The following is a 22,950-nucleotide window of genomic DNA, read 5'->3' on the forward strand; positions in this document are numbered from 1 at the left end:
TCACACTTGGCCTAAATGGACTATCTCAATCCCAATGATTAAAAGTAATCCTCCCCTTCTTTACACTCTCGTTTAAACCTCACACTTTATCCACGTGTATAGAATACTATGGTAAATTCTCACCACGGGATATTATATGGTCATGCTCGTAACAGGATGGGAGAGGTCGATTGGTGCGAGACATAGAGGGTATGACATTCGAGATATTACAATGTATAGCTTTCGCATATACGGATGTCGACCTTGTGGACACCCCAAGTGGTGATGAGATGATAAAGGATTGGGAGATTTCTCACTGGTCCTAACTTGACCCTTATGATTGTTGGGATTCGAGGATCCTTGATGACCCAAGTTTCGCAAAGTTAATTGGTATTAAGGTACAAATGGTTACAATGGACAACCTCATGATCGCAAAAGAATTTTAGAGCGAGCGGGATCCTTCAAGATGGGGATCTTGCTACCAAATGAAGTGAATTCTATAACTAATCGAATGAGGAAAGAAAGTGGTTGTTGGCCTTATGGCCTAAGCAAGGAGTGCGAGCGTATAGCCTTCAACGGTTGAATAGTTAGGTTAAATAGTATGGTACCTAAAGAATAGTATAAAAGAGAATAGTAGGGGAGGAGAAGAGAGAGAGAGAGAATTCAAATTTCAATTTATGTAAGAAAAGGTCTTTTGGCAAACATGTTTCACTCTATATGAGCTCATCAGTGCTAAAGACCATATACAAAAATGTGAGAGGCTTATATAAGGGAAGAGGAAAGAAGAGAGAAGGGGAGTGGTGGGGATGGATGAAAGGGAGAGAGGGGTTTTGAATGTGTATAAAGGAGGATGTAGGAGTTAGGGAGGTAGTGAATGTAGAAAGGGATAGCCTAATGAGTTTGATGGGAATGGATGATTTGGGGATCTAGTATATTTAGTTCTAATAGATAGATAGAAATAATAAGTGTGATGTTTTAATGGGGATTTGGGGATCTAATATATTTAGTTTTGACTAGATAATAATAGAGTGATTTAGACTTGGTCCAACATATAGAAGGCTTAGGGATGTCTCTTAGTTGGGGATCTAGGCTAAGGTCGGTGTGTAAGTGTTGTAAAAACGAGTGGATGCCTAATTTAGGGGTGTTTTTAGAGTACCTAAGCTTGAATATGGTAGGTGTAAGGGAAGATTTGTTTTTATGCTTATGGATGAGAGTATTCCTAAGGGAGAAATGATGTTTTTTAAAGACTTTAATGATGAAATGGGGCGGGTAACCTCGGCTAATGAGTCTAAGGAAGAAACGTTTTTTCATTTCTAGGTACCCTATAGGTGTGCTTTCTCTAACTAGGTAGCGTTCGAAATAAAATTTTGTTTATCATGTATGGGATGGTCTGAAGAGATGGGAAGATAGTGATAGAAATTTAATGTTTTTTGGAAACAATTGAAAGAGAACTTAGAGTTCTCTAGATTGATCCAAATATCCAAGAAAGGGAGCCTAGTGGGGAATGTATGGATCGTAAGTTTAATAGAGTTATTGATCATAAGGCTATAGAAACTGAGGTAGGCTAACATTTGGGGTTTCGTATCTGTCCAAACCCCGAAGGCATCATCTTTGTACCTAGTAAAATAGAAGAGATGGGGTGTGGTTTGTGAGTTTTCTAAGTGTGATAAGAAAATGCATACATAGACAACTGAGAAGTTGCTACCCATGGTTGTTCCTTTGATTTGTTGGTATACTTGATTATCGAAGGTCATGTAGTGATACTCTAGGGTTAGAGCGCTAAGGGTATAGATAAGATTAGTCTTTGCTAAGGAAAAATGGGGGGAGATGATATGGCGAAGTGCCTCGAGTCCTAACTTAGGGGGGATGCTAGGATAAAGAGATTCTACATCAAAAGGGATGATGAAACTATTAGGAGGGGGGGTTAGTTGTTCTAGTTTCTGAATGAGGGAGTGTGAATCTTTTAGGTATTGTTTTTGGAGTACTAGGATGGGTAAAAGTTGAAAATATAGCCATTTCGAGGTTTGCTCGAATATCGAGTTATTATAATAACAAATGGGTCTAAAGCCAATGGGTGTTTTATGGAGTTTTGGGAGAAAGTAAATATTAGATACTTTATATCCCTTTAGGGGTTTATGGGGTATGTAATTAGCTTCAATAAAGGTAAGTGTTCCTAGATTTTTTTGCACTATACTATTAAGGCGATACAAGAGTTCTTCTAATGGAAAATGAGTTACTTTTCTATAGGTGGTGGTATCCGAGAGGTGGTTTATAGCTTTTTCATAATATGTATCTTTGTCTAGAACACATACTCCCATGTTCTTATCAGCCAGAAGAATGATAATTTGCTTGTTATTCCTAAGGCTCTTAAGGGTTGTGCAAAGGTGAAGTGGTGTCCTAACGGGTTTGGGTTTAGGTTGTTGGAGTTTAGACAAAAGGAGGGTTTCATGTTTTTTAATAATATTTTCAAGAGGGGGATATTGAGATGGTGGATTCCAAACAGCGCGCCAGGTAGGGAGGGGGAAGGGTGCATGAGATGGCTGTCCAACACAGTCCCATACTCGTTACATACCCATCACAAAAGTTGCAACTGAGAGTTCAATGTCATGATTATGGATGACAATTTTGTGTCATTCATAAAAGTAGAAAAATTCATCTAATTGACAAAGGGGCCGATGGATTTATTGTAACATATAGAAATTCATACAATTCTAAGTGATTGTGAATGTCTCTACACTCTCCATAAACTTTGTGGCGATAGTATCATTAGAGGAGGTGCCATTGATTGTCGTTCAATTGTTGTGGGTGAATATGATGGATTTATTGCAACATTAAGGGAGGTGCCATTGATAGTGGGGCGGATGTATTTATTGCAACAATTGATTGTGAATGTCGCAGCACTCTCCATAAACAATGTGGTTGTTATATCATCAAATGAGGTGCAATTGACTCTCGTTGAGTTGTTGTGGGTGAATCTAATCATGGATACATTGGGAACAATGGTTCTTGCTACTATGCAACCCGCCTATAACCCATTTGACTTGCCCCCTAATCAGAAGAAAGAGTTCCTTATCTCCAATATCAACATTGCAATTAGTTAATAACTAAGGTAGCTTATCACTTTTTGTGATGAGAGAGAAACTTTTTCCCCAAGATGAAAGTGTGCATGTATACACTTGTGTAGGACAAAAAAAACTTTGTGTGTGGCTTAATTAAGTGTGCACGTTTTCCCCAAGATCAATGTGTTGATGTATATGTATATGTACATATATGTATATGCTCGCGTAGGACATAGGACCTCACGTTCTCGCCATGATTCAATGCATTGCTTTCACCTTCTCCATTGTGTACTTTGTGTCGAATATGTGCACACAATCTTTCTTTGGTTAATATGTGTGGCATTAAACATGGTAGTAGAGTTATATAACAATCATGCACTTATTATTTGATGATAATTGTGAAGAGTGAGACTAGAGTTGAGGCAACAACAATTGAACAAGGATTGTGAGTGCTCCACCAATGGTGAACCTCAATCGCTACGCTCATGATTAAACATTCAAACTTTGAAGATAGATAGTGGATACAACTTTGTTCTTGTTCAAAGCTAGACTACACCAAGTTCCTATATGACAAAACCATTTGATCCCAAATATGTTGTATCTTTGTGATAAGCAATAGTAACTTATTGTCCTCCACCATCCACTTAGAAGCGCTATTGAATCTCCAAGTTTTGGATTTTAGTTTCACTCTACAAAATTTTCTGGCCATTTTCCGCCTTTGTCATGTCATGAATAAATGTTAGTTTGGAATCAATTCTCCTTGTGGCAATTGCACATGAAATGTCTACGTCATGCCATTTTCATATTTCGAATTCCATTGTGGTTGAAGTAATCGTGACTATTAGGTTCTTCGGATTTGTTGCTCGAACTAACTCAATATTCATTCTAATCATGACCTTTAGGAGCTCATAGGTTTCCAATAATGGCATGTTTTTTGGTTATTCGCTTCATGGAGTATTCCTCCATATTTCCCCAACAATCACTTTTTCTTTGTTTTGTGATTGTCTTGATGTGATTAGCAAATGCTAGAGCATTGTTAACATTATTGTATATTTCCTTTGTTTTGTGTATTAGCAAGTGTTAGGTCGAGTTTCCTCATCTCAAGTTCAACCCATCATTTAGTCCTCAAATTACACATTGTTGACATTATTTATTGTGTATACGGTTATACCCTTTGTTTTGTGACCCATTGAAGTTGTTTGTTGCCCATGTTTCATATTGCTTCCCTTATTTTGTGATTCTCTCTTGATGACAACCAAACAAGCAATTGATTTCTTCATCAAATCAAAATAAATAATTGAAATATAAGCATGTGTAGTTAGATTGATTTCACAATTTCTCTTTGACTAAAATGTTGGACTCATATCCTCCCAAAGACATGCCTTCACATGTTTCCATTTCAAGCTTGTGTCCATTTATAGTATTGGAGAATGGATGTAGACTATCCACTTACATGTGAATCTTACTTATCCTACAAACATCTAGATGCATGCGCTCTTGCATTTTAGATGTTTATTGAGAGTTTCTTGCTCATCTAGTATTTCATTGACTTCTCACTTGTGTCCAATGTAAAGTGTTGAAATCCTTCAAAGAGCGCTTAGATTTTTTGGTAAGTTTTCTTTAGACCCTTGCTATCTCACTCAAGAACAAACCCTTAGCATTTTACTTTTTGGGTCTTGAAATGTCTTTAGCATACTTGGAATTAGACCAAGAATCGTCCAACTTTCCTGAAAGACCAAACTTTTGCTCATTGGGAGAGCTTTCTACTCCTAAAGCTTGTCATCGCAAAGACAATAAAATGCCTTCTAATTTATAGATTCGTTGGGATCAATCTTATATAAAAAACGTTGTTGTGCCTTCTCATCACTCACTTTTTGAATTCCCAACCAATAATTATTTTTCTTGATTTAGTTACATGAGCTTGGTTGTTATAAAATCTAGACCAAATAAAACACATGTTTTCTTCTATAATGCCATAGCTACTAGAAGACTTGGTAAGATTCCCTAAAAAATGAAAATTGGTTCAAATTGTCAATGTTGAAGTAAAAAACAATAATATTACCGAGGAATCTCTTTTATATACAAGCACAACATGAGTATGATAGTGGTTTCAAACATCTTCACTAAAAAGTCAATACTAGTGGTTTTTTTTTCCAAAAAAAAACTCCTTCCATTGGTTATAAAATTTTACATATGAGATTAATATATACAAATCCATGTAGGGACACGATAGGTCCATCTTATGTGGATGCCCACCGACTCAACAAAGGGGGAGGTTGACCATTGCTCGATGAAGGCTAGTCGTTGTCTTTCAACTCCATCGGAGTTGCCCTTGAGGCCATCATATTGGCTTTTTAGAGTGGCTACAACTTCACTCCATATCTCTTGCATTAACACTATTGGTTGCGCAGTTTGGTTGGAGAAGACCCATCTACACCGTTGTTTCCATAGAGTCAAAGAGTTATTGGGTTGACCAATTCCAACACAACTTGAGATTTGGCATTGATAGGAGTTGAGTGGACATTGTCGATGGTGGAGAAAAAAACCTCTTGTGATTTTATCACCAAAGCCATCCCCTCCTCCTGATGCCCGTATCTGTCAATTGGGACCTGCCATGATAGCCAACATATATTTCCCCACTTGATTAATCCTTGCACCTGGCATAATTGCAATCAGCGGCCAACCCCTTGCCATATTCGATGGGACTCTGGGCAGTTCCACAAAGCATGTCGGATTGATTCTATTGCATTTGGTCACGCTACACAATTAGGAGAGCTCGGGTTCCCACGCTGCCATGCCAACCGGTAGTGGCCTATGTATTAATAACCATTGGAAAGTGGTGATTCGTCGTGCATGTTGTTGTTTCCAGACTTTTTCCCAAAACTTGGTGATAATTGTGTGAGGAACATGATATGTGTGTCAGACCTTTGCCGCAACCGGCTCTCGGGCGGTTTGAGTAGCTAGAATATGGTGACCCAATGTAGTTGTGAATTGAAAGAAGGGGATGGTTTTGCTTCCTTGCCCCACGTAAGGATCATGCCATGTCCATTGCAAAGGGTCTCAACTAACCTTACGTAGCCATGTGTTGTGCCAATCTGGTTGTACTTTCATAGGATCAGGATCTACAATCCATTTATGCCCAGACTCGAATTGCCTTATTTTGTGTTGGTGTCTCATTGTCTTGCAATTTAGAGCTTGCGATCCTATCTAGTGTTTCCCTACCCCTTGGGATCAAAGAACCCTCCTCCTCGTAGCCTATCCATTTCTCTATTGTCGTCCTTTGATTAGCAGCTTCCCTAATCAGTAGAGCGTTAATGATTTCAAATCTCATAGCCCATCCGCCCCTAATTCCATGGAGTATGTTGGCTTGGTCTTGTATTGACAATGACATAAACCGTCTCCAACATTCTATACTTTTTCCTGGACCTTCTGCAATGTATCCCCATGACAACCCTTTACTTGATCCAATTAGTTGATTAGATTCATCTCTGATACATGGGTTCCATAGGATACGTTGACTGAGCCAAGCAGGTTCAAAGTTAGGTTGATTGCACTTGAGCCCTCGTCTAATGTCAAACCACACCTTCCACATGGATGCACTGAATCTATCCTCCAATTGGCGGGAGAAACTAGGTCTGAGCTCCATGTTTAGAATCCATCTAGTTTGGGGGTCCCAATTGACCCCTTTTTTTGGCTTTAAGTAAGGGAAACATAACCGCAACAACATTTTCCAGCAATCATTCCCTAGTTGGAGTCCTCGCACCACAATTTTGGCGAGTAGGGCTTTTGATTGTGAGAGGGAATCAATAAGACCCAATCCTCCTCTCAACTTAGGTGATGTGAGTATAGGCCACGCCACCTTGGCCCGAGTTGCCTAATCTTCCTTACCAAACCAAATGTAGTTGTGTACCAATCGTTGAATCCGATGTATACTTTCCTTGGAGATTGTCCAACATGATAGGTTGTACCACGTTGTTGCGAGTAATACCTGATATGCCACTATGATGCACCCCGCTAGCGAGAGTTTTTTCAAACTCCAATGTATCAAATTTTGTCAAATGGAGTGAATAACTAGTGCAATCATAGTCTCTGGGGGTATGTTGAACCCAATTTGGAAACCCAAATATTTGGTGCTCGCTCCTTGATTGTTCCACTTGAAAGCGGGATGGGGGTGCCACACAGGATGTGCTTCATGAGAAATCCGTATTGCATAGGATTTGTGTCAATTGATCATGGCATTGGATCTCTTGCAAAATATGTCTAAACCACTTTCTAGCTTTTGTAGATTTTCCAAGTTCCCTTGTAGGTAGACTGCAGTATCATCTGCAAATTCTATACCTAGGAGGCTTTGGTGAGAATGCGGCACACGAAGACCACGTAGATTTAGTTGTCGCGAGTCGAGAAAACTAGAGAGTGCTTCGGCATATAATAGAAATAAGGATGGAGCCAGTGGGCATCCCTGATATTTGGAAGAAGGGGCCCCTTTCACCTGCTAATGAAACACAACTGTTGGTGTTCCTATAAAGTCATGCAATGCCTTGGATCCATGATTCTTGAAAGCCAAGTTTCCCCATCACACTTTCTAGAAAGTTCTAGCATACCCTATCATATGCTTTCTCAAAATCTAGGAGCACCACAACTACCTTGTTGTTGGTACGCTTGGCAAGGGCTACTGCTTCCCAAAACGAGAAAAGGTTGTCTAGGATAATACCTTCTCGTGTGTCTTCCCCTGTGGCCAAATTATCTTCAGTAAGTAGTTGAAGTCACTACTAGCGTTGAGATACAATGTTTTGATGGTACTAAAATTTCTACTTATATAAAGTATTCCTAGTCTAAATATGCTCTCCACCTAGCCTTAATGCATGCCTTCCATTTGGCTTGTTGATACTTGACTTGCCAATAGCATGTATATTTACCAAATTACCACTAGGCTATCATGAAAAACGTGACATGTGGAAAGTTATAATAACTATTATGAATACAATTATAAGATGTTGATTAGAATAATATAAGGTGTGTATTGGGGAGGTGATTAACTTAAGTTCCTTACATGATATACTCTATTTTGCATGGGCATGATTGTTGATGATATTCATACACTAGGACATCGATCAGAAAAAAGGAACAATAGAATAGAGAAACTTGTTGTAGTATGAATTTGTGCAACATATGCAATGAAAAACGACCGAAGGATAAATATCACTTACTTCTTGCATCCTCATCATATAAGGTAATTTGTGAGAAGTACGATGAATTATTAGATGACATTATAATTTTGAAGTGTTAGAGTCAAATCACCACCAAGAAGGGACATTGTAAGAGTGTTTATTAATGTTGAGAAAATTAAAAGAGAAAATAATGGAGAAAGCGTACTACACCCGATCACCCCCTAGCAGATATCTAGTTCCCTCTTCAGCATCCTATACCACCAAGTTCAGACATGGATTGTAGTATTGTACCTTGGATTGGAAGAAGGAGGGGGAACACATGTATGACTCGAGAGCTTTGTGACATTTATAGAGTCTCTATGTAATATAATGACCCCCTTCATAAAGATAGTTAGCCTTCTTTTGTAGGCCCAAACCCTAGGCCTTACTGCTTTATTAGAAGTAGTCAAGTGATGAATTAACCCACACCTACTAACCTTAATGTCAGAGAATTATGGTTCATATGATTATGCTTGTAATAATGATCACATATATCCATGCATTATTTTTACATAGAGAGGGTTTTACTATAGAGTTGCAATCCCCTTATTAGAGAATCACTACAAGATGATCTTCTTATTTAGTTCCATAGTTCCAATTTGACCTCCTTATGGACAATTTCTTTTTTAATTTTGTATGATATCTCCCTATCTCTCTCTCCATTGTTAGACATACCCAACATATGATCTCCCTCACTCCCTATACATCCAGTATGATACAACAAAACTTCTTAAAGTCTACATTAGGTTGACATAGGATGCTCCCACTTAGGTTGACCTTTAACTTTCTTTCAATAAGTCTTGCTCTAAACTAGCACAATTTCAACTTCATTTTGTTGTTAGATCTCTCGGTGATGCGGCAATATGGAAACCCCCTACCACTCATTAGTGTGTAATCATCCTCTTTAGTGCCAACATCTTTGACTATTTCCATAGCCAAACCTTGATTTGTCTTCAACATGCCATTGTATAAGTGCATGCACAAATCCTCATGCATCCTTTCTTTTTCTCATTCATTGTGCTTATGCGAAGATAAGAAGGGAGACAAAGAGAGAGAGTAGTAAGAAACAAAACAATAATCATATAATTGATAAATATGTTATGCTTAATGGTGGAGTCATATTGTCAATTAATATTTATGAATCTATTTTGCAAGGATGCCCTTTGAGTCCTTTAATATTTGCTATATTATACATTCTCCTTTAATACATTTTAATCAATTGTTGTAGGATGGAGTATCAGCAAGACTTGCTTTACCACTAAAAATCATTGTGTTGGTCAAACATTAACAATGATCACATTATGTTCTTATGGACAAATTCAAATAATATTGGGAAAGCTATGGAAGTGTGGGATACATTTACTAATTTACTTTAGGGCTAAAATTAAATATGAGGAAGTCAATCATTATATCATGTATAAATAATAAATTAGAGGAGTTTAGATGGTTAGAGGCAATTGTAGTAGAGGTATGATTTGTCGTCATCTTGGTTATTTAATAATGATTAACGTGACTAACGGGAAACTTCTAAATTGGATTTGTTCCAAGATTGAAGATAAGCTCATGTATTGGAAGTCACAAATTTGGCCTTTTCATGCTAGATTGAAAGCAGTTCAATCGATAATGACTTTGATGGTTTCTTATTATTTATCTTTGTTGCCATGGTAAAGAATGCTACATATAAGATCACCACAATGATATGATGTGTGTTTTTGAAAATGAAGGATAAGTGGGAATTCCTAAGTTAGCATGGGACTCCAAATCAACTTAGTGGAATTTGCATGCTCATATGGTTCCATTCTTTCTCGATAAGTATGTTTGGAGAGGATCATCCATGAACAATAACAACAAATTTCTCTAAATGTACAATATCTAAAAGTATTGACCATTTGGTGGTTTTTTGGCAAAGCTCTTTGGAGTTTGGTTGATGAAATCTTCCTTAACAAAAAAAGAGTGTTTCAATTATTCAAAGAGAGAGGCATTAGCAACATCAAGATGGTTGGTGTGGAAGGCTAAGACTCCTTTGAGTTTGAAGTTAAACCATATGGCTATTTTAGATATAGTTATAGTGCAAGATGCCCAAATCCAAGCTTGGTGGAATCTTCACTTGAAAACCATTGGACATTTGAAGGAGTCTGTCAAAACAACATATATATTGGAAGATGATTGGTGGTTTACTTGTTGGAAATGCTTTGAGAAGGAGAATTTTTGTTGTTAGGATTTGTTTCTCTTGTACATTTGTGGTAGAACATATTTGGAATTGATTTATGTTGTGTCTAATGACAACATATTTTTGAAAGTTTATAAACGAAGTTGGTTTTCTTTGACTAGTGTTTCTAAGAGATATTTCCAATGGATCTCTATGGAAGTGTAGGAGTATTACCACTTCAATTTGAGTTTGAGTTTGATTATTTAAAATTTTGGGTTATGAGATAACGACTGGAATGAGTTTAAGTTTGGTGGACAATTTAGAATCTGTTAGCACATTTGAAGATTGAAAGGATGGTTATTTTGGCAGTTTTATTTGTTAGAAAAGTCAAGTATATTGAATGAAGAGGAATTGTGATTGCGTAACTTGGTTGGGCACCATATTTGTCATTTCTATTAACCCCTTGATAACAATGTTGGTAGGTATGATGAACTTTGGGGGTCATAATTTATGGTTCTCTATTTGTGTGGTAGTTTATTTCCATATTTAATACTTCTTTGAAAAAGAAAAAATTGTGACATTTGGTTTAGGCTTATTGTTACATAAATAAAATATTAAAACTATTGTTTTGTACGTGTAGTAAATCATCTAGCAAACAATTTCCAAAAACGATTGTAAAGTTGGTAAATTCTATATTTGTGTGTGTATCGAGAGAGGACTTGTGCGAGGTATAGAAGCCTCAAAGAGAGAGAAAGGTAGGCAAATGTTACTAGGGAAGGTGCTTAGGAGTCTTAAGTGTTATCATTCTCGTAATCTTTTGCACGCTGCATGTTCTCTAATGATAAAATAATTTGATGTGCTTTTTTATCCAAATGTGATGAATAAGAACTAATTGAAGGAACTACTTACAATGGGAAACACTACAAGAAATTTAGTATGAAGACAAACTAATGAAATTTCTTCAAACTTATTATTATTATTTTGGTTAATCTATGTTCGTTATTCAAAAAAAATGATTATCTCAACTACTTCATTAGTAGTGATAGGGCAAGGTAAACCCTTTCAAATGTCATAATACTAAATGATATAAACTTACCTCTCCTCGGGACAAATATTCCTATACATTCTAATACATATTTACGAAAATTGCCAAATCAATTTCCCTTTCGGCCTACCGAGTTGTTGTGATACCCCACGAAGTCCATCAAACGAGAACCCATTTCTCATGCTCCAGTTATACCACATCCCCTACGCCTAAGGTAGTGAAACACCACTTGATAGCATGGGGTGGTAGAATTGTCACACCATTATTGAGATCCTGTTAAAAAGGTGACAAATAACTCCATGTTAATGATGCCAATTTTGTGATTTAGCAATCCAAATGGCTTTAGAAATTGGGGATGTAATGAACTTACGTCTATCATCTTCCTTAACCAATGTACACAAAAAAACATTTTCCATTTGAAATATGTCTTCGTTTTAAAGCTATCACCAAAGGCAACCCATTGACTATCACAAGTCAAAGAAACACCTTTGCATGAAATGGAGAGATGAGAATGCCATCATGGATGTAAAACTCAACAACACCCTAGCATCTATTTCTCTCTCTGTCTCTCTGTCTCTATCTCTATATATTAACACACACACACACACACACACACACACACACACACACACGTATTATAATACATATTGCATGATAAAGTGATGATAAAGATTAAGCAAAAAAGGAGTATGATTGTATATTGTTCTCGTTTCATAGGCAAAGTCGTTAGGGATCAAATTTAATCTTACAGGCAACATAGTTCTCTCTTTCTTTCTCTCTCTCTCTCTAAAATGTAAACGTGAGAATTAAGCACGACACGTCAATGGATTTGAAGCACAACTCCTACTACTATATGCATAGAAAAATGGAAATTCAAACTTGGCTTGCTTGCTAGCATTATTTTGCTAAAAGAGGAATTGTATTATTTTCAGGGACATGATTTGTAAAGTGAGTTTAAAGCCTATATGTATTTCAAAGTAAAACTATAGTTATGGCTTTTTTTTAATAAATAAAAAAATAGGACATAGCCCTTTTACACATTGGCAATTGCCTTTGGAGGAAGAGTGTGTTGCCAAATGTCAGTTATGAGATAAGCATATCAAAGAATATGATGATGGGGTAGATCTACATCATTGTGAACAAGATGTTGACGAGAATGACTAGATGCTTTGCATAGGTGATTAGGCTATGCAACATCGAATATACTACTCTTGGCTCTGTTTCATATGAACATATTCTTTGAGCTTGTATATGAGATTCAATTTTGTTGTCACATTTCATCTCTCTTTAGTGCAATATGTAGTACAATCATCACCATGGTTTTGTAGTACATTATAAATGTTTTGCCTTCTTTAGCTCTAGGATCGGACAATGAATTAGGCTCCATCCAAATGGGAATATGTGAGAGCAAGATCTTTTTCCACATGGAATGCACAATTATTTGTATCAACAATCAATCACAAAAGCATCTCTCATAAGTAAATCAAATGAAAATAAAAAGGATCACGCTAATCGCGGAGTGAAAACTAAATGGCACGAGCAAGTGGGTACAATAATAGCATGCAAAAATGTTTATGAAATCGACTTACAATACCCATGTGTTGGAGTGACAATTACCCTAAGACATGGAAACTATGCTTGTCGCATCTCATCGAGCCCTTAGTCTCTTCATAGCAAGATGCAAGGCATGTAGAAAGCAATCAACATTTTGCTAGCCCTAATAATGTCTATGTTTGGCTTTCGGTCGCATGTGAAAAATGGAGAAATCGTGGGACATGTCAAGTCACTTTGCAAAGGTCAGACAAAAGAAACTCATCTTCTACAGATATGTAAAATGGACTTCTAGCCAAAAAAGCTCTTCTTCTACATGTAAAATGGCATTAGAAGTTAGAATGAGATCCTCGATAAGGCACTTTTGAAAATTTACCAGAATACCCCTACGATTAACATATGGCTAGAAAGAAGAAGAAGAAGAAAAAGAGCTCAATTAGTAGTAAAAGAAAAAACGAACAAAATTAATAACTGGATGGAGATTAATGGTATTCATATTTTCATACGTGGATTTTTTATTTTAAATTTTAGAAAAAAAAGCAAGTATGTATGTAATATTATAGTTGGCGGACGCGAGTGGAAATTAGAAAGCGATTTAATAAGGAATTCAAAATTAATAATTAATAAAAGAGTAAATAAAATAAAAAGATAAGGGGGAAAAAAAAGAAAAGAATTTTAAAAATTAGGCGACAACGACATCAAGGAACCAGAACAAGCAATAATAGTTGGAAAATGAATTAAATACGTAATTAATAAGCAAAAAACAATAATAAATAATGGGGATTTGAAAAAAAAAAACAATAAGAAAATCAAGGATAAGAAGATAAAGCAAAATAAAAACAAAAAACAGAAATTTACCTTTTCTTTTTCTTTTCTTTTTTCCTCCTAATTTTCGATTCTGTTTTTATTAAATAACAAATAAAATAAAATAAAATATCGAAGTCCTCCGGACGTGAAAGAGATAATTTAAATCGGGAAAAGAGATGGGGTGGGGGGATGACGTCCGGATTTTCTTTATTATTTGATTTTTCTCTCCATAATTTCCTCTCTCTAGAAAAAAGAAGAAAGGAAAAAGGAAAAAAGCGATCCAAAAAAGCTTCTCTTCATTTTTAATTTTTCTCTCTCCTTTCGGGATTGATGCGTTTTCCGTGGCGCCTTCACAGAAACAAGTCCCCTCTCTCTCTCTCTCTCTCTCTTCTTCTCTCTGTGTTTCTCTCTCTTCTTCTGTCTGTCTGTCTGTTCTTTTCGCCATAGCTGCTGCTCCTTCCTTCTTTCCTTCTTCTCCATCATCAGATCGCAGAGCCAGAAACTGCAGAATTCGAACTCCTCCTTCTGGAAATCGATCAGATTGCGGTCTCCTTCTTCTTGTTCAAGAAACTAGCAATACACCATGTAAGTTCCCCAATCCTCTCTCTCTCTCTCTCTCTATACTCTCTCTTCATTACATTGACCTTCTCCATTCCCCTTTATCTCTCTCTCTCTCTCTCTCTGTGATTTCCTGGCCATCCTTCCTCCTATCCATTCCACCCCCTCCCATCCATCCATTGATTGCCCTTCAATTCGTTCTTCTCTCTTTTCCCATTCCATTCCTGTTCGCCGCTGACATCGCCCCATCAATGGCATAGCTTTCTTGGATTTGAATCTCCTCCCCTTTAACTATGCTTTCTTTGTTCGCATCAATATATCTTCTGTTTATTTTGTCCGCTATACCGCCCGTTAATGCTTGATTAAAGATTTCTTGGATTCTACCTCCCCTTCCTTGCATCAAGGTTCTTCAATTTCATCTGTTTTGTCTGTTCGATCGCCATCTCATGCTTAATTTCTCGGAAAGTGACATTCTGATCCCAATATATATATTTTCTATCATTCTTTGTCTCTGTGATTGCTCAATCACGCTTAATAGCTATGATTGAATTCTTTATCTACTCACACCGTTTTCTTGAATTGCCGATCAATTTCCTTCCGTTTTTTGATCACCCATTAATGCGTATTTGCTTTTATTGAATTTACTTTGATATCCTTTTACTATTGTGTTTTAAGCTTCTCGCTCCGATGATTTTAATCATATCTCTTTAGTTAAAGTTTCTTGTTTCAACGATCAAAAAGGTAAAGTGCCTTTCTTAGTTCATCACATTGCCAGATTAGGCTTTTCTTAATCATTTACATCTCTTGACTAGGGGTTTCCAATCCATCGGATTGTCTGATTAGGATTCTTTTTAGTTCTTTACATTTGACTTGTGAGGACTTTCTTCATCCTTTGTATTCTTTTTGATCGTTTATGTTGAACCATTTAGGGTTCTCCGAATCCTCTACATTGCCTGGTTTGGGTTGCTAATACTGTAGATTGCCTCATTACGGTTCTTTTCAATTGTAGCTTCAACTAAATGCCTTTCTTCATAATTTAGATTGCCTGGTTAGGGTTTGTCAATCTTTTACATGGCTAAAAAGAGTGTTGTTTTAATCCTCTACATAGGCTGATTTTGGGGTTCTTTTCAATTGAATCTCGAGGTGCCTTTCTTTATTGTTTACATGGCCTGATTTTGGTTATTTTCAAGTGTAACCTAACTTTCCTGCTTTGGGATTCCTTTTTGTAATCTAACTTACCTGTTTTTTTTTTTAATAGTTACCTAAGCTATCAACATTTTCCCTTAAATATGATTACAAGGAAACCATAGGGATAGAGATAAAAATAGCGAAGGAAATTGACATCAGCAATGTGTCATATTATTATGCGCAAAAGCATTAGGAATCCTCAAAAAACTCAAATGTCATTACGAGCCGATGTAAGATCTTTAAATATTTCTTAACAACAATTAATCCCAACAGGACGTGACTTAAAACCTAGGATTCCTTCAACAAATGCAAAAATTGTTCCTTTATGTTGTTTCAATGGCCTGTTGAGGTTCTTTTTAATCCTTTGCATTCTCCAATTAGGATTTCTTAACTCTCTTCGTTGCTGACAGGGGTTTCTTTCCAAATTGTAACCCAACTTGCCTGTTTTGGGTAATTTATAACCTAATCTATCTGCTTTGGGTTATTTCAAATCGTAACCTAAATTTCGTGATTTTGGTTCTTTCGAAATGGTAATTTAACTTATCTGATTTGGGTTATCGTGGCATAACTTGCCCGATTTGGGTTCTTTTTAATCTTAACCTAACTGACCTGTTTTGGGTCATTTTCAATTCTAACTCGACTTGTCCGAGTGTCATTGTTTTCATTCCCAACTTAAATTCCTGAATTAGGTTTGTTTAATCACTTTTGTGGCCTGATTTAGGTTCTTTCTAATTGTAACTTAAAGTGCCTGATTTGGGCCCTTATCAATTTTATCTTAAATTGCATGGTTTGGTTTCTTCTTCTAGTGTAGCTTGAAGTGCCTGATTTTAGTTCTTTCTAATAGTAATTTAGATTGCCTGATTTTGGTTAGTTTCCATTGTAACTTATATTGCTTGACTGGATTCTTTCTAATTGTTGCTTTAATTGGTCGTAACTTAATTTTCCTGATTTGTTTTCTTTTCAACCGTAATTTAAAGTGTGTGATTTGGGCTATTTTCCAATTGTAACTTAAATCTCCTGATTTGGGTTCTTTCCAATTGTAATTTAAATGTAAGTGCCTTTCTTTACATTGGCAGTTTTTTTTCTATTTCAATTCTAACTTAAATCTAAGTGCCTTTCTCAATCCTTTATTTTTGGCCTGAAAAGGATTATTTTCAATCGAAACCCCTTGCTACAATCTTCTTGCCAGTTCAATGAAGCATTCATAGATTTCTATGTTTTTTGGTTGTGATTAACGGCAGAAATGTAAAGTATTTGGTTGATTTATTACTTCCTCAGGGGGTGAAAGACAGAAGATGTATATATGGAGAAAAATTATGTTTGGCAGAAGAAAGCACACAAACTCTATGATAGGGGGGTCGTCCTATATTTCTTCTGATATTGGCTATTTTCTTCTCAGGTTGGTTTTTCTCTTTCCTATGCAAGAAGTCCTAAAAATTCAGAGTATGTAATACATTCCCCATTAGCATATTGCCTTTTTATTTTTGTCTTTTTGATACCGATTTTATGTTAAATTTTAATGTTTTCAGATATCATTACGTTTATTTTTCACCACAAGAATAAACGCATAAAAATAAAAAACACTTGAATGATCATCATAGATTATGCACAATGATCGATTATGTCCACATTTTGCTGTTTTTGTGGTGTAGATTTGCATTAACTTGTAAGTTGAAGAGGCCATATTTTTAGCTCTAATAAAGAAGACCTGAAATAGTTTATCAGTTTCTTTATTGCCAGGTGATAGAATTTCTAAGTTCGTATGATACGGTGATTTTGAATCTTATCTTCTGATTGTACTTCTGGCAATGTGTTATCTGATCCGCAGCAGAGTATTGATGAGTACTTGATTTAGAGATCATGGATGAGGATTCTATCTCGCTGATTCAAATCTGAACATCCCCAAATGCCAATTTGTTTCTCTCTCTCTCTCTCTCTCTCTCTCTCTCTCTCTCTCTCTCTCTCCTCCCCCCTCTTAAATTTCATCCAGTAAGGTTCTCCTAGTTATAGCACACGAGTAATGGTCTTTTATTATGGATTATGAATGTTGAAAGAATTCCATTGGTACATTGTATAGCCACCAGAATGGGTTTGTGTGTTTCCAGGTTCTTCATTTTTGGAAAATTTGAGAATTATCAAAAGTTTCATTTTAATGTGCACACATCAATTTAATATATTTGCATAGATCATGGATTATGAATTGTGTTGAAAGAATTTTGTTAATGCTTCACAGAAATGGGTCGTGCCTAGAGTTTGTTGAGAAATTAAGAACTGTCAAAAGAACCATTCATTCTGACTATTTCTTTCTTTGGTTGTCTATGCTGGACCTTGAGCTTTATGCATAATATTGGGTGCCATTAACTAGGATAACTCCAACAAGCATGTTCAGTTTTGTTGTGTCTTGCTTCTTTGTGGAGTAGATATTCATTATTGTTACTTATGCTGTTTATGATTGCAGAAACTCGGATCTTCTTTACCCCTAGTGTCTACAATGTCAAATCCAGATCCCACTGTAGTAAAACCAGGTTTCCAAAATGGAAGCTCCAGTAGTGCAGCAACGTGGTTTGTTGGCCCAGAGAAGAAGTCAAGTCTCTCTTCCCTTGATTGGAGAAAACCAGGGGATACGATTCAAATGAATGGTGCTATTACAACCTTGCACGCAGGACAGCATGATTCATCTGCTGATGTGTTGAATTCTCTTCGCGAAAGACCTTGTGAATTGAATGGGTTTTCAAGCTCATTACCAGCACTTCTTCATGAAAAATGTGAGATTTAAATCTATAAAGGTACTTATTTGAGAATCTCATTTGTGTCTGTTGAATATTAACTATACGATGTCCAATCCGATGCAGTAAATCTTGCATCAAGGACTCACCAGTCAGATGATATACGAGTCAATCATGAGGCTGCAGAGGAGCCTCTTGATCAAAACATGGTGACAAGGGCCATTGGAGATATTTTGCCCAATGATGATGAGCTTCTGGCCGGGATTACAGCTGATTTCATGAATAATATGATAGAAGAGAATGAAGATGACTTATTCAGTAGTGGTGGTGGTCTCGAGATGGATGGTGAAACTCAAGAAGGATTTGGTATGTATATGTCTAGATTGGATGGATTTTATGGCGTAATGAACATTCATGGACCACCATCTAGTGGACCTGGTTCTGTAATCGGGGAACATCCTTATGGAGAACATCCATCAAGGACCCTTTTTGTCCGCAATATCAACAGTAATGTAGAGGATTCCGAGCTGCAAATCTTGTTCGAGGTATTGACCTTTCAACCTTTAACATTCTATATTATAGACAGTCCATTCACTGTTGAGTGTGAGAAATACAATGCTGATGAATTTGGTGACATAGCAATATGGCGACATTCGTACTCTTTATACGGCGTGTAAGCATCGTGGGTTTGTCATGATCTCTTACTATGACATCCGTGCTGCTCGTAGTGCCATGCGTGCACTGCAAAATAAACCATTGCGGCGTAGGAAACTTGATATTCATTTTTCTATCCCTAAGGTAAGAAGTGTTGAGTTTCCCTATACTGTGAGGTGAGCATTGGAGAAAGGGTAACCTTAGCAGGTTCTTGTCTGTGACAGGATAACCCATCCGATAAGGATGTCAATCAGGGGACCCTTGTGGTGTTTAATCTAGATGCATCTGTGTCGAATGATGACCTTCGCCAAATATTTGGTCAGTATGGAGAAGTAAAAGAGGTATGCTTATTTTTAGTTTTTCCTTTTGCATCTCCAATATAAGAGGGCAGTTTAAAGCTTACTTTGAGGTCTTGGAATCTACAGATCCGTGAAACTCCTCATAAGCGCCACCACAAGTTTATTGAATTTTATGATGTCAGAGCGGCAGAAGCAGCTTTAAGAGCATTGAACAAAAGTGATATTGCAGGGAAGAGAATAAAGTTAGAGCCAAGTCGTCCTGGTGGTGCAAGGAGAAGGTAGTTTCAGTTGAATTGAGTGAAGCATAGCATTGATATGTGTGATTTTGAAGGTCCTTCTATCTTACGGAACATTAAAAATCAATCAGTACAGTTGGATTTCAATCCTTACATGAACTTGTGATGAAAAACATCCTATCTAGCATCTTCATGTGCTGATTGTATAGACCCAGGATAATACCTATTTAGTGACATGCATTATTGAAATTCTTTTCCTCAGTTTGATGCAGCAACTTGGTCAGGACCCTGATCAAGAAGATATGAGGTTGTATCGACAGCAATCAAGTCCACCAGTTCCAAACTCTCCTCCAGGTCCATATAAAAAATATGATTACTCTGTGTAGGTTGAATTTATTCTCTCAGTTGAATTTAGTTTTTGAGAGTAATGGGCTGATATGTATACAGGCCATTTTTCTTCTTGGGGACATTTCGGAAGTCCTCTAGAGAGTGGCCCTGTCCGGTTTCCCCATCCTACACTTGGTTCGTCTGCACCCAATATAAACAAAAATTTGCCAAATCCTCGCGTTGGAACTATTGGGAGTCACTTGGGGCGCAATAGTCAGATTGATTCTGGCCTTGTTTCTCTTCAGTCAGATCTCAGGGTAAAAGGGGTACTGCCCCATCATCCTCACTCTTTGCCGGAATATAATAACGACATAACACCCTTTCACAATCCATCTTCATCTATTATGACTACTACAACAACAACTACTGCTACTACTAGCGTAAGAGGGGCACCTAGTGGACCTTCTGAGAATGAAAGCTCAACAAGGCTTCCGAGGACAAGCAGCAATCTTTCTTTATTTGAACATGCTCCTGGAGGTAATATTAGCGTTTCTTTATTGAAAATGAAGATACGTTATTGGTAGCCCATAGATTAGAAGAAGGCTATTAATGGGCTGGTTTTTTCCATTTATTCGAGGATAGGCCCGGGAATGTCAAGCAGCCAAGGAGTGATTTCTGGATCTATTGGAAGTGCTTCGTTGTCGGGACCACAATTTCTTTGGGGTAATTCTAGCTCTTTCCAGAACTCTTCACCAATGGTTTGGTCAAACTCTTCATCACTGGCAACCAATTTCAGTGGACAATCTCAACTTGGTGAATATTCAAGGATTAATCATCCAAATTATGTCAATAATTCTGGCTTGCATTCACAAAGGCATCATGTTGGATCGGCTCCCCCAGGAGATCCTTCATATCTTGAAAGGCAATTTTCTTATGTCCGTGAATCCCATGATGCCTCTTATTATGTTCCTGGTTCTGTAAGCTCTATGAATGTTCCAGGAATGATGAGCTTAGGGGGGTCTCACAATACAAATGGATTTTTTGAGGGTGGCAATTCTCCAAATATGGGAGCAATGTCACCTCATCATCGAAGTCCTATGTTTCCACCAACTGGTATGGTATTAAGCAGTCATTTTGATATGATTGGGGGTGATCGTGGACGCATTCGAAGGATTGAAAATGGCGTATCGCAAACTGACAATAAAAAACAATATCAGCTCGATATCGATCGCATTTTACGGGGTGACGACAATCGGACAACTCTTATGATAAAGAATATACCGAACAAGTAACTTGACCCATTTTATTGTATGTCTTGAGTGCATGTCTATAGAAGTAACTTGACAGATCTTTCTGACTGTCGAGACCAGGTACACTTCAAAGATGCTTTTATCTACCATTGACGAGAATCACAAAGGAATGTATGATTTTTTGTACCTACCTATTGATTTCAAGGTAAAACGTTATCCGGACACAACGATTATTTTGTAACATTTGTCTGTGCCAGCTAACACAAAGTTTTCTTTTATTCTTCAGAACAAGTGCAATGTGGGGTATGCCTTTATAAACATGACTTCACCTGAACACATTATTCCAATTTATCAGGTACAATAAATAGAAACAAATACTTGCCAAAGGAAAGTATCTATTACTGGGATTTATCTTTCCTTTATAGATTTTCAGCTGACAGATTTCTTAAAATTTCCGAAGATTTTCATTATGAGATGATACCAATAATACAGCTTTACTTATTTATCTTTATTTTTGTTGTTAATCTATCTGACTAATTTCTTTCTCATTTGTTGAATAAATAGTCTTTCAATGGGAAAAAATGGGAGAAGTTCAATAGTGAGAAGGTGGTGTCCTTAGCTTATGCACGCATACAAGGGAAAGCTGCATTGGTAGCACATTTTCAGAATTCAAGCCTGATGAATGAGGATAAACGATGCCGACCCATTCTTCTGAATTCAGATGGTCCAGAAACCAATGAGCAGGTAATTGTATGTATATATGCACTTCTTTGTATTTTGATCTCCCTTCCCAGGCATTGAAATATAAATTGCTTGATAGGAGGCAATGTATGAGGGAATCTGCATGCTGCCTTCGGTGGCTAGCAATCAATCTGAGGTCATGTCTAAGACTGATAGTCAAGATGGTGGTTCTAGCTCTACAACGAGTTCAAATTCTCCTTAGAGAAACTGGCTTTGGGTTTCTGGATCAGTAAATGTGCAAAAATGGCCTTTCTTTGTGTGAGACTTGGTATAATAAAAAAGAGAAGAAAATGACATCAATATGATACACAAAAAAGCCAGCCTTTTATTATGACAAGCATTTTGAGGTAACTATTCATCGAGAAAGATGAATGATTGAATGGTATATACAATCTACCCTTGTGTGTGTGGAGTGATATACTCGAGAAAGACGAAGAAAGTCGGCCTGTTTTTGACAAACCTTTTGATACTTTTAACACATTTTTTGATCGGCGTTGGAAGAGTTGGTCCAGTGGTTCAGGCTCTTGCCTTGTATGCCAACGGTTGGGAGCCTCATCAAATCCTACCCACGGTGATCGGGTTAAAGAAGAAGATAAATTGTGACCAAATATATATGGAAGGGATGCTGGTTTATGAGTGGAACAAACCAGCTTTTGTATGTAAAGAGGCTATCCATAGAGAGTTAAGCGTGGGAACTGATTTATTCATTTTATTGGTGTACAGTTGTGAGAAACTCTCTGTGACAGTTTTTGATGGTAACATTTTAAAGGAAAGCGTTATGTTGTATCATGTTTTTTGTCCGCTGGGAATTTGTTGTTTTTTTTATCAACTTATATTGTAATATTGTGAGCTCCTTTTAATTGCATTTTTTTTTTGTCTTTCAATTGTTCAATTAGAATCTTCAGCTAATTCTCATGTGATGATTACTTCCTTATGTATCAAGAAAATGATTGGAATGCACTTCTTTGATGACTGAATCGTACTATTGCTTTGCAAAGAGCTGACAATTGCTTTATCTCTATTATTCACTACTATTTTGCTGCCAAATGTGGACTTTTCTCAAAGTAATGATGGCAACCACCATATTTGAGGGTCCAGTTATTGTTATTATTTATAAATTGCAAGGTACAAGCTTGACCATCAAATCCTTTCCTTTGGATGAAATTACTTCATT

The 22,950-nt window shown here is 36.9% G+C and overlaps 1 protein-coding gene across 1 annotated transcript; it reads left to right on the forward strand.

Annotated features, from left to right (window-relative positions):
* The first annotated feature begins 16,792 nt into the window (after positions 1–16,792).
* LOC147866463 (protein MEI2-like 5) lies at positions 16,793–22,641 on the forward strand. Its single transcript, XM_087316908.1, has 13 exons — positions 16,793–16,942; positions 18,002–18,308; positions 18,396–18,814; positions 18,909–19,067; positions 19,148–19,264; positions 19,349–19,500; positions 19,721–19,812; positions 19,906–20,322; positions 20,428–21,073; positions 21,156–21,240; positions 21,322–21,390; positions 21,600–21,779; positions 21,856–22,641. Exons 2-13 carry the CDS (start codon positions 18,035–18,037, stop codon positions 21,976–21,978), a joined length of 2,733 nt encoding a protein of 910 aa, XP_087173034.1. The 5' UTR covers positions 16,793–16,942; positions 18,002–18,034; the 3' UTR covers positions 21,979–22,641.
* Positions 22,642–22,950: the final 309 nt, after the last annotated feature.

Source organism: Azolla caroliniana, unplaced genomic scaffold (assembly GCF_043228905.1).
Source record: "Azolla caroliniana isolate FFs.n. ecotype wild unplaced genomic scaffold, voAzoCaro1.0.p SCAF_3, whole genome shotgun sequence".
In the NCBI taxonomy this organism is placed as follows: domain Eukaryota; kingdom Viridiplantae; phylum Streptophyta; class Polypodiopsida; order Salviniales; family Salviniaceae; genus Azolla; species Azolla caroliniana.